The sequence below is a fragment of the Protopterus annectens genome, chromosome 8.part0 (assembly GCF_019279795.1).
Source record: "Protopterus annectens isolate FY-2018-M chromosome 8.part0, PAN1.0, whole genome shotgun sequence".
NCBI classification, from domain to species: Eukaryota; Metazoa; Chordata; order Ceratodontiformes; family Protopteridae; genus Protopterus; species Protopterus annectens.
Window position 1 is genome coordinate 18,958,724 of NC_056741.1, and position 13,274 is coordinate 18,971,997.

At 42.1% G+C, this 13,274-nt stretch overlaps 1 protein-coding gene and 1 non-coding gene across 2 annotated transcripts in view; both read right to left on the reverse strand.

Moving 5' to 3' along the window:
• The window catches only part of LOC122807962 (chromodomain-helicase-DNA-binding protein 4-like), a 1,347,878-nt gene that overhangs the window by 507,746 nt on the left and 826,858 nt on the right, over positions 1-13,274 (reverse strand). The window contains exon 23 of the mRNA XM_044078994.1: positions 2,106-2,239. Coding sequence (XP_043934929.1) covers positions 2,106-2,239 — 134 coding nt within the window. The remainder of the gene's footprint in view (positions 1-2,105; positions 2,240-13,274) is intronic.
• LOC122809913 lies at positions 1,867-1,998 on the reverse strand. Its single transcript, XR_006366018.1, has one exon.

Consider the following 13,274-nt stretch of genomic DNA (forward strand, 5'->3'; position numbering starts at 1 on the left):
TAAATGACTTGCCAGAAAAGTACAAACTTTGAGGAACAAACCAAAAAAATTAGGCAAAAAATCTGGACATTTTGCAAAATTCTGGGGAGTTGAGAAGCATGTTTCTCCCTTATCTGGAAGTCATCTTGATGAGACAGAGACTGAGCACTATTGATGCAGCTGAAAACTAAAAACTGTATGACCTGCTCTACTCTTTGTACTAAGCAGATTTCTGATAACCTCCGTTAGGTATCAATTCATCCACAGCTCTGAATTCCTTTCTATAATTCAATAATACTACAGCAATGTGCCTTAAGATGAACATATGTGACTATTATGAATTTTATAAGTGACCCCTGACAAAGGTTTATAATGCAGTACGATTCTTTTCCATTTTAAAACCATCTGAGCTTGGAACACAGTGCTGGGCAGATAGTGACATCACAGAAATGAATACTATAAATCAACTGAAAATAGAACGCCTTTTCAAAATCACAGAATAAGCCTTCCCTTTAAAATATAAATTACTAAGTAAAAATTATACATTGTATTACATATGAACAGCTGAAAACATCAACATAAAGGTGTTATGGCACAAATTTATCTGAACAGAAAATAAGTGTCTGGTTACACTGCTCATCTTCAGTGAAGGCTCGGAAGGTAAAAGCTCAGAGACACTCATACCTGTCTTTGCTCCTCTCTCTCTAAGAGTAACATACTCTACTCCCATCTCTTAATTACAAAGTTCATACTACCTGTTTTCCCTCCTTTCTGCCACCTTCTCACCACCCTTACCTCCCACACTCTTCCCCTAGCTCACTACCTATTATCCTTCTATTTCTCCTCTCTTCCAAGCCCTACATACCAAACTATATATTCTTATACTTGTATACCTACCCTCAACATCTCTCTCTCTCTGTACTATCATCATTGTTACGCCCCCTCTGTCCCAGTAATGCTATACTTAAACCTTCACTCTCTACACTCCTGCAAAACTAACTAAAACTTATGCCTACAGTGACTTAATTACCTATTACAAATATAATTCTACCTCACACCCTAGACAGACTTGACAGTAAACTGCTACTCTATTTACATATTAAACTTTACTATGTCTAACTGTACACGTAATAAAATATTAAACTTAAATGACATTTTTCTGTAAAAATATAACGTGAACACAACTGTAAATTGTCAAAATACCTTTACTTTATGTGGAGTTTTTCTCCCCATGCCGCCACTGAAAATTGGTTTCTGACTCAATTGGACTTTCCCGGTCAAATGTCAATAAATAAATAAAATAACAGATGTACAATATAACAAAGTTTAGGCAAACTCTAAAGAAAGGGCTGAACTTCATTAAAACACAACAGAAACTACACGCCCATATAAATGCTTGGGTCAACATTAATAAAATCTTGATGCGTGACATGCAGTATGTCTTGCACACTGAAAGGTATGGCTGTAAAGTGCTTTATGTAGGCAAGTCCAAAAGAAGCATGTTACAAATGCAGTTGCTAAATATCGCACAGTGAAACACAAGTACCCAGACACCGTAGGTATACTGGTGTTAAGCACACCTGTGTTTTAAAGGAAAGACCAACATACTCCGAAATGAAGCATGGAATATTTTACACTTGAACACAGTCCAAATGGTTTGAATGAGGACATGAGTTTTATTACTGTTAGTGTGAATTTTCAGGTGTGTACAATTAATCTGTATGGAGGACATATTTTAACATTAGTGCCTTTCAGTATCACTGAACAAGTTAAATCAACAGGGACCAACAAAACATTTAAAAAAAAATTCACTGAAATAGTCCTTTAAGTATGCCACGGTACCAAACTTTGTGATGAATTTTTGTCTCCAATTGCAGAAGCTGACAATTTGTCCTGTCAAGCCTTTAAGAGTCTGTAGATATCCTTTAAACAGCTCTCCATAATAGACAGGGTTACTCTCAGTCTGTCCTCACAGCCTGCATTGTTACTGGAACAACAGGCATGAAGTGGGACAGACAAAATCATAAGTAAATGAATGGCACCTATACTGACCACCACAGCCATTTAGAATGCTAATACAGTGCACTTTAAGCATCTCAACTAATGAAACATGAAACTTTACATACTTAAATTCCTTCTCAGATTTGCCTCTTAGATCTCGGACCAACCACTGTGTAGTAAATGCATCCTGAGGGGGCATTCCATACCGCATGATAGCATTCAGGAAAGCTTTTCGTTGACGTGCATTGAAACCAAGAACCTGAGAAAGAAAAATATTAACACATAACTCACTTAAGAAAATTTGAAAATAAAACAGTATCTCAAAAACTTTACCCATTTGCAAGTCTTTGCACTGACCAGGACAATCAGGATTATCTGTTGCATTTTACTTTTGACAACCAGGCAGGACTGTCTCTTCAGGAGCGACTCAGGAGCTCTGGTCCAGTTAACTGATTTGTTCACAGGCCCAAAGCATGCTAGTGGAAATGTGGTCACCTCACATAGATGGGATCCATTTCTAACTCCTGAAGCAAGGCTACCAACTTTAATGGACCATGGATTTGAAACAGAGGACTTGTTTGCAGAGAAACCTAAGGAAGGTATTGTGTGTGTGGGTGGGTTATCAAGACATTCCAGTCTACGAAGCAATTTACCATAGTATGACAAATGTTCAGTCTGGACAACAAAACCTCATTTGTCTGTCGCTACTACAGAAAATGTTTACAATACATTAACATTGCATCCGGTGTTCAACATACTGGCACTGAGACAACTCAAATGTTGGACGCAAAGTTAACCACAGTGATTATCTATGGGGAAAAATCCCTCGACTGTCAAGGGCTTAATACTACAATGATCTCCATAAAGTTCTTATGCAGATATTCTGAAACTAATGTGGATAGAGTCCTTGTGCAGGCAGCTCTAGAAGAATAAAAAGGCCCTTCTTGGGTCACAGGGAAGGAAGCATGTCAAGGTCTGCCAAAACTGCATTTAATCATTGTTGCAGTATTCCAAACGGATAGGTTTTTCACTGCTGTCGGCCAGGGTACCAAAAGCTTAAACCAACCCAGAAGCTTGTGTCCAATATATGACCTCAACTTGTGAGCGTGGGGGGTACACAAGTGGATGTAAAAGGACAAAAACCCTTGACTATCTCAGAGCCAGCAGCCTGAAGGCAACAGAAAGGAAAGTAGTCAAGCAGGAGGAGAAAAGCAGAAGAGGTGTCCCCTGTGGTCCTAAGGTCTCTGTCAGACAGGACTGCAGAGTAAAGAAAGAATTGAAAAGGACAAGGAGGAAGGAATACTGCACCAGTGATTAGTAGCACATCTACTGTTATGTTAAGTTCTCATACAACTCTACTATGGCCTGCTTGAAATCACTTTTCCAGTATTCCAAACAGATTAATGATTCACAAAGCTTAAGGGAACAGAAGGGTGGATGGCTGAGAATCATGAGAACTGTCCAAGAGGTCAAAAAGGACAAATCTGGAGAAGTCTGCCGTAGACTTGGAAAAGGCATGTATTCTGTAGTGTTTACTGAAAGTGTGCACAGAAGACCAGGCAGTAGCTTCCAGGATGGTTCTGAAATCTACTCCTTTGTAGAAAGCTCCAGAACAAGCTATAGGTAAGAGGACAAGATTTGCTATGGTGAGTAGCAAAATAAAATGGACTTGGAAAATCAGCTTGCAATAGTTTGTTTGGATATTGTCTGGCCTAGCTTAAAGTCCATGAATGAGATAAGCAGTTGACTTGACATACAAACACAATGTCTAGTTTTAAAAAGAACCCGAGCTGTCTCTGCACATCTAGAGATTGAAGTCTTTCACCTCTGTTCTGTAGACTGAGAAAGAAGTAGCTATATTAATAGCCTGGTTAAGGGACATTTAATTTACCACTTTAGACATGAAAAAAGGGAATGCCGTGGTGGTGCAGTGGCAGCATTGCCGCCTCACAGCAAGAGGTTCTCCTGTTCGATTCTCGGCTAGAGTGCGGGGAGTGCCTTCTGTGTGGAGTCTGCATGTCCTCCCGTGGTTGGGTGGGCGTTCAAAAGACATGCGTAAATGGGCGTGCCTTTGCTGAAGGTTGAATGTCGAGCTGGCACCTCGGCGTTCATGAAAATCTACTGCCAATCATTAGACTGGAGTTCCTAACCGGGAAAAGCCGGAAGACAACAGACATGAAAAAGGGGGCGACTTCTCAGGGAACACTGTCCTTATGGAAAGGTAGGAAAAGGAAGAGTAGTTTCTGCAGATCTCAGTCTCTCCTAACAGAAGTAAGAGCTACCAACAAAACAGAGTTAAGTGAGCAGCTGGCTCAAATGGAGTAGAGAGTCATTCTAGGACAAAGTTGAGATCCCAAGGAGAAGACACGGGTTCTCATGGGGTTTAAGTGCAGGACCCCTTTTAAAAACTGACCTTAAGCATGGACATTACAGCCAGACTGAGGGGATGACAGGCAGAGATGACTGAAAGGTGGACTTTAATAGACCATACCGGACTACCTTTCTTGAGTTCAGACAAACATAACCCAAGAGAAACCTCTGACTTTAATGTTTAACATACTGAAAATCTCTTCCATTTGGTTACGTGGAATTTTCAGGTGGTGGGGCTCCTTGCCTCCTGGAGAACCAGGAGCACATTCTCAGAAAATGTGTGTCTTGAAGGTTCAGAATCCTGTCTATAGGTTAGGCTGAGGGGTGACAAGTTGGGTGAAGTAACAAGCCCTTCTGTTGTGTGATCAGGCCCCCTCTGTGGCGATAGCTTGTCATGACTGCCCTTGGCTGAGATGGTGAAGAGTGGAAATGAGAATCACCAGTACAATTTGTTTCTTTTTGGATCTTCTAGTAGTACTTTTAGTAGTAGAGGGAAGGCATAAAGAAATTTTCCTGACCACTGGAAATATACTGCATCTGTCCTCCAAGCCTAGGGAAAAGGACCCTGTGCAAGTGGGGAAGATGGTTGTTGATAGATGATGTGAATAAGTCTGTGGTATATCCTACCTGTGGTCTATGTCTAGAAGACCTGCTTGTCAAGTATCCATTCATAAGGGTCTTCAACAGACCTCTTGATAGTCTGGCTAGATGTTGGCCTGCAGTGGAATGTATATTGCTTGAAGGGACATGTCTGCCTTAATGGCAGAGTCACAAGCAATTGAGCCAATCTGCAGAGTTGGTATGATCTGGTTCCTACTTGCTTATATATTATGTTGTCTGAATATTCTTAGACATTCTGGATTCCAGAGGTGGGTGAACACTTGTAGAGCCCGAATAAGGGCCCTCATCTCTTTCAGGTTAATGTGCTCTTCCTTACCAGCTCTGGATCTTGTAGATTGCTATCCATGCCCCTTCAAGGCTCGTCCGAGATGCCTGTGTACATCTCTTGACTTGGAAGTCTATACCTTGAAAGGCAGGACTGGACTGAGGTTCACCTGAGCCACCCACTATAGGATTTTCTTACTGATACAAGGCATGAGGGAGATCTAGGTGTCCAGGGGGTGAGTGTTCAGAGCATACATTTTTCAGGTTCCATTGAATTTTTCTCTTACGCAAACTGGTTAAAGGACCATGGCTGTGATCAATGCAGTGTAACCTAATGCTGCGAGAATCTCCCTCACCAAGTAAGCCTGGAGAGGTAAAAAGGAATGAAAGTTAGTGGCAAGGCTCTGCACCTTCTCCTGCTGCAAGAAAGTCTGCGTGTTTGCCTCCAGTCTACAACCCAGGAAAACTAGGTCACGAGTGGGCTCAAGGAAAGACTTCTAGAAACAGACTGTGGAACCCAGCTACAGTAAGAGGGCGAGTGAACTTGGTGCTGCAGTGAGATTAGTGGTGGAGAGATCTGTATAAGCAAACTGTCTAGGTGGGGGAATATTTGTATTCCCAGTGTCCTACAAAAGGCTATAACTGGAACTAGTCACTATACGAAATTTCTTGGGGCAGTAGAAAGCCCAACAGGCAAAGCTGTAAACTGGAAATGTGATAAACCAATAGAGAACCTCAGGAATTTCCTGCAGAAAGTGTGTATGGGGATATGCAGGTATGCATCCTTAAAAATCTACACACACTAGAGAGGCCTGCAGAAAAAGAGAGAGAATGGCCTGAAGAGAGCACTTTGGAAGCAGGTTCCTTGAGGAAGGTGTTGAAAGTACAGTTGTGTACACTTACCATAATAGATGCTGAGTGTATTCACTGTTGCAGTCTTACACTTGGGTTTATCTGCCTGCAGGAAGCCCTCAGTTGGCCTGAATACCAGAGACTTAGTATTTCTGCATCGGTTGCAGTCACTACAATACTGACGTCAGGTCGTCGGGGGTATAAAAACAGGCAGCAGATGCCATTACATCAGTGTTTCTTACCCCAAATGTCAGGAGCCCCCCAAATAGGGAGGAAAGTTATGGTGGGAAAGCATTCACCAGTAAAACGTAAATACCAATAACCCAGTAAGGGGTGAGTAACAGACAGAGAGGAGAAAGAGACAGAGAAGGGGCTGGAGGGTGGGAAACCAGGGCTGCAACAGTGAATACACTCAAACATCTACATTTATGGTAAGTGTACACAACTGTACTATGTTCTTCATGTTTCACTGTTGCAGTCATCGCACTTGGGTTGATTCCCAAAGCTGAAGAAAGGATGGAGGCAGTCAAGAAGAGTTGGGGCTGGCTAGTATACCCTGCAGGGCTGCTGTTGCAAAACCCACCCTAGATTTGGGAAAAGATAGGTAGGTGGTAATGCTTGGTGAAGGTGTGAACAGAACTCCAGGTAGCAGCTTCCAGAATGTCCCTAGTAGGGACTCCCCTAAGGAATGCTATAGAGGTAGAAGTTGCCCTAGTGGAATGCATTCTGACCCATAACGTTCCATGCTGGTAGTCCATCTCACCCTTTATTTTTACGTATGGGTTCGGAGCAGATCCTCGGCTCCGACACGGCCGATTTATAAGCTCGAAGACCACTGGTTGGCTCATGGCTAAGCAGGTATCCCCATAGTGCACCAGTACAAACCCCAGATCTTGTTTGCTGCTCACTAGAAGAAATAACCATAACAGACAAACCAATACTAAAGGGTCTCCAACCAAAGATAACCAAAATATTAATACCTCCAGATTCTTCCAGGATGGGGGCAGGAGGGCGGGTTGGTAAAAATGAAGGGTGAGATGGACTACCAACATGGAACGTTATGGTGAGTACATAATTTCTTTATGTTGTGTAGTCCAATCTCACCTTCATTTTTACGTATGGGACAGCGTTCCTAGTGCCTTATTCTTGGGTGGCTCACTGGAAAACACTACTGAGCACCATGGAGCCAAAGGATGCCCTAGCCCTGGAAGCTAAATTCAATTTGCAATGTGTAATAAAAGTGTGAGGGGTAGCCCATGTAGCTGCTGCACAAACATTATCAAGTGGGACCCTGGCTTGAAAAGCTGCAGAGGTAGACAGAGACCTGGTAGACTGAGCCTTGATCTTAAAGGGTAAAGGTCTGCCCTCCGAATTGTAGACAAAGGCTATGCAACTGGAAATCCAATTAGATAGTGTCACACTAGAAACTGGTAAGCCCAATCTGGATTCAGAAAAAGAAATGAATAGTTGATCTGATTTCCTAAACTCCTTGGTCCGAAGCAAATAAAAACGTAGCTGTCTATGAACGTCTAGCTGATGAAACAGATATTCAGCTGCATTACAGTGATTAGAGAAGAAAACTGGGAGTTCTATGGATTGATTTAAGGTGGCATGAGAACAAACTTTGGGTACCAAAGGAGGGGTTAGTACGCAGTGAGACCCTGTCTTTATGAAAGATCAAATAAGGTGGCTTAACAGATGAGGCTTGTAATTCCAATACCTGTCTAGCTGATGCAATAGCCACCAAAAACAAAGTCTTCCAAGACAAACATTTCAATGAGGATGAGTGAGAAGGCTCAAACGAGGAAGATGTCAGTTTGGACAACACATAATTTAAATCCCAAGAAGTCACAGGTTCTTGGAGAAGTGGCCTCAACAGAGTGGCTCCATTCAAAAAGGTCTTTCATAGCTTATGAGACATTAAATTGGTGTCTGGAAATACTAAATGGAAATGAGAAATAGCCGCCAATTGAACTCTGATAGCGGCAGCGGCAGATCCTTGTTGAAAAAGCTCAGAGAAATTCCAAAATTACAGGGATAGAAGCAGTGTATGGATCTACATTCATTTTCTGTGCCCAAATAGAAAATCTTTTCCATTTACTGCCATATAGTCTCCCAGTTGAAGGTTTATGGGAGGACATAAGGATATGTGACATTGAGGAAGATACATCGTGAAGCCTGACTAGGGATGGAACTGGAGCAGCCATGCTGTCAATTTGAGGGTGTGGATCGAGGGATGTAGTGAACCTGACATGCGAGTCCACAGATCTGGAGCTGGGTCCAGAGTCCAAGGATCATCCAGGAGAAGAGGCTCGAGGAAGAGGAACCAAACCTGATGAGGCCAGTAACGAGCAATGCGGATTAACTTGCATCCCAGCCGTCTGGATTTCTGAATCACTTTGGAAATGAGAGGAAATAGAGGAAAAGCATACAGAAGACCCAGGGGCCAATCGTGAGCTAGAGCGTCTCTGGATGTCTCCCCCGGAGGGGGAATGAGGGAAAAATAGCTGCTGCATTTGGCATTGACTGGACTGGCAAAAAGGTTGCAGCAAGGCTGTCCCCATTTGCGGAAAATCTGTTTTGTGTTTCAGCGACCACTCATGAGGCAGTAGGCTTGCCTGGCTGAACATGTCTGCTATCACGTTGGTCGTCCCTGGGATGTGCGTTGCTACCAGAAAGCGCTGGGAAGAAAGTACAGTTTTGTACCTGCCATAAATGTAGATGTTAGAGTGCTAATACAGCTGCAGTCATAACAGATGGGTTCTCCTGCAGTCAGGCGGGTCCTCGGTCGGCCGAATTCCAAAGTCTAGGTCCGGCGTCGGTTGTCGTCGCTTCTTCCCTGACGTCAGTGCGACAGGGGTATAAAAGAACCAGCTGACGCCATTTTCTTCAGTTTTTCTTGCCCCAGATGTCAGGTGCCCCCAGAAGGAAGGCAATACATAAATTTGTGTAATAAAGCAATGCCATATAATCAAAATACAGTAGTGCAAGCAAATACATCATGAATGAATACCCCAATCTGGTTGCATGAGGATATGTTAGCCAATAGGCCTGTCCCAAGAGGGGAAGGAGGGAGGGAAACCTGGACTGCAGCTGTATTAGCACTCGAACATCTACATTTATGGTAGGTACAAAACTGTACTATGTTCATCGTGCATACAGCTGCAGTCATAACAGATGGGTAGAATCCCAAAGCTAAGAAAGGGGTGGTAGGCACTAGGTGGAACTAGGAGGAGCCAGAATCCCCTGCAAGACTGCAGTGGCAAAGCCCGCTCTAGATTTGGAGTATAGTGGAAGGTGGTAGTGCTTGGAGAAGGTATGCACAGAACTCCAAGTGGCTGCTTCTAAAATATCTTTGGTAGGAACTCCTCTGAGAAAGGCTGCAGAGGTAGCCGTGGCCCTTGTGGAGTGAGATCTGATGCCTGTAGGTACAGTTTTGCCATGAAAAGAATAGCAAAAGCGTATGCAGTGGGCTATCCATTTTGAGATGGTCTGTTTGGAAATTGGCTTTCCTTGAGCTCCTATAGCAAAGGACACAAAGAGCTGTTCTGATTTTCTGAAAAGCTTTGTTCTGTCCAAATAACGCAGTTGTCTGTGGATGTCCACAGCATGTAGTAATCTCTCCCCTTTGTTTTGAGGATTAGGATAAAAGGTAGGTAAGTGTATGGCCTGATTCAAAGCTACCCTGGATACCACTTTTGGCATAAAGGACGGGTTGGTTCGTAATGAAACTCTGTCCTGGTGGAAGATGAGCCATGAGAGCTTGTAGTTCTGAAACTCTACGAGCTGAGGTAATAGCCAGAAGGAAAGCGGTTTTCCAGGACAAATATTGCAAATCTGATGAGGCAGCTGGCTCAAAAGGTGGCAAGGTCAGTTTTTCCAGAAAGAAGTTGAGATCCCAAAGCAGGTATTGGTCGTTTCCTTGAGGGTTTTAGATTCTTAGCCCCTCTGAGGAACTGTCTTAAGAAGGGGTGAGAGAATACGGGTGGATCAGTGTTGTATTCTGCAGAAATGGCTGAGGCATGGATTTTGATGGAGGAGAATGAAAGTCCACTGCTTAGCAGCTCAGCTAGATACTGGAATATTTGAGGTAAATTCAGTTTTCCAGGATCCTGGCCCTTTTTCTCATTCCAGACAAAACCGTTTCCATTTTGCGGAGTAAGCTTTTCTAGTAGACGGCCTTCTGGCCTCCAAAATGACATCCTGCACCTCCTTGGAGAGTAGGGTCTGTTGTGATGCTAAGGGATCTTCCATGCGGCTAGATTGAGTGTTTTTAGCCGACTGTGAAGAGTTTTGAAGCTGTGCTGAGCCAGGAGAAGAGGCATTAGAGGCAGGATCCATGGTGGGGAATATGTCAGGCTCCTCAGGAGTGGGTACCAGTGTTGTCTTGGCCAGTCTGGAGCAATGAGAATCATCTTTGGTCTGTCTGCTCTGGTTTTCAATAGAACTTTGGGCAGCAGAGGAAGAGGTGGGAAGGCATAAACTGTCATTGATGTCCAAATGAAAGAGAGAGTCCACTCTCCAGGCCTTTGGATGAAAAATCCTTGAGCAGAATTTTGTCAATTGGTGATTTTTGTGGGAGGCAAAGAGATCTATGTCTGGCCTCCCCCATGCTTGGATTATCTCTGTAAAAACTTGAGGATGCAACTTCCATTCATGTGGATCTGTCATACTTCTGCTTAGGTTGTCTGCCAGCGTGTTTTCCTTGCCTGGCAAGTACTGTGCTTGTAGCTCAATTTGTAAGTCCATGGCCATGTTCCAAAGTGACATGGCCAGTCTGCATAGGGGGTATGAATGTGTTCCTCCCTGTTTATGTACCACATTACTGTGGTGTTGTCCGTTCTTATCAATAGTTGACCTGGTTGTAGAAGGTCTTTGAAAGCTGTAATAGCATTTATTACTGCTAGCATTTCCTTTAGATTGATATGAAGATGCTTTTCTTTTTGGGACCATTTGCCCTGAATGCACCGATCTGTCATGTGCGCCCCCCAGGCGTAGTCAGAGGCATCTGTTGTGATGACTTGATTTGCTTGAGGCTTGCTGAATGGGAGACCTGTGTTTGTTTAGCATGCTTGAGCCAACCACAGGAATTCCTTTTGAAGACGTGGAATTTGCAATTTGCTAGCGCTCTGAAGTATTGAGTTAGTTGCCCCTGCTTCTCTGGCGTGAGGTAGGCCATCTGGATGTTTGTGTCCAAGTTGGCACCCAGGAAAATTATTGTTTGAGAGGGTATTAGCCTTGATTTCTTTTTGTTGACTGTGTATCCCAGAGAATTCAACAACAGTATTACATAAACCTCCAAAAAGGCAGCAAACAAGAAGGAAACGACCACAAGGAGTACGCCAAGGCACTATAAGGCACAACCACTGAACACAATTCCAGGTCCAAGCACGAATTGCACAAAATATTTATTTAACGTCTCACAGCAAATATGTTTTCGTTGCCCATGCAACTTCCTCAGAATGCAATCACAAACAAACAAGCATGCCCTAGTATTATATATACAATAGTTAATGAATTAATATGATAATTGATTGCCTATTAAGTCTTAAATAAATAAAATACATGAATTGCTGAAACATAAATAGTTTGAACATGTTATGTTCCATAATATTAGGTAAATTTAATATAATGCATAAAACAATTTAAAACACAAATAAATGTTAAATATAAAAACATATAAAAAATGTTTTTAAAATGAAATATGTGTATAATATACAATATATTTTAATTCAATCACAATATATATACACACAATATAAATGAATTAGTTTAAATACACCAATGCATTTGAGGCTTCCTTGTATTTAGTCACAACAATTCTGCTCTAAGCTTCAAATAGGGCATGATGGAAATAAGGTCATTAAGACCTGGAGCCTTATTTGAAGCTAACAATATCTGCCAGCATGTCTCCCTATGTGATAATCTGGCTTCCCAATGTCCTCCCCTGGAATTTTTTGATACTGATTCCAAGACATAAAACATAAAAAAGGCTGATTGGCACACCAATGTGTGCTTATAAAGTGCATTGGTACTACTTTGCTTCTGGATCTCATAATGATGTTCATATATACGTCTCTTGAGCTGTCTTTCGGTCTTGCCTACATAAAATGCCTGGCAAGACCTACAGACAGCCAAGTAGACTAAACCTGCAGAATTGCAATTATGGTATTTTTGTGAATAAATCTTCCTATCCCTACTTTCCAAGTAAAAATGTTCCTGATTAATGACATGTTTACACTGTTTACAATGCCCACAACGGAAAGTACCCTTTCTAGATTGATTGGAACTACTTACATGTATATTTTGTTCCAAAAGATTTTTAATGTTGCGTCCTCTTTTGTAAACTGTGTTACAAGTCATGTCCTTGAGATTTTTCAAATCTGTAAAGTCCTGAAAGGTCTCCATTTCTTTCTGGATAATGTACCTAATATGTCCAGCGTCTTGGCTAAAAGCAGTGACGAATGTCAGGTTAGGACTTGTAAAGTTGGAAGTGGATGGAGTATTTTGCATGCATATGTCAGCAGGCCCCCTTCCCAAAATCGGAAAAAATCTAGTACCCCTAGCTGAACTAACCTCTTCCCAAATTTATTTTATTAGAGGTACAGGATATCCCCTTTCAAGAAACAGCAAGCTCAATTTTTCACACTCAATATTGAAATGTTGATCGTCCGAAGTCATACGTGATACCCTGACAAATTGTCCCTTGACAATGGACCTTTTTTGAAACTTGGGGTGGGAACTAGAATAATGCAAATAGCTATTTGCAAAGGAAGGCTTTCTGTATACCCGGGACCCAAAGTTGTTAATATGTTTGTATAGGGTTACATCTAGGTAATTAACTTCATGAACTGAAATTTGATAAGTAAATTTTAAAAACTCAGTAGTAGAATGCAAGTAATTAACAAATTCTTCTATACATTGCTTCGGTCCTGTCCAGAAAATGCAAATATCATCCAGAAATCGGGTGTAGTGAGTCCAAAACTTGGAATATTCACTGTCTAAAACAAATTTATTTTCCCATACAGACAAAATCATGTCTGCATAGGTCGGAGCACAATTGGCCCCCATAGATACACCCGATATCTGTTGGGAATATTCCCCGCCAAAATACACACAGTTATATTTCAGAACCAGTTCCAATAAGTGCATAACTAACACCACATCATTGTTGGTAACACCTGCAA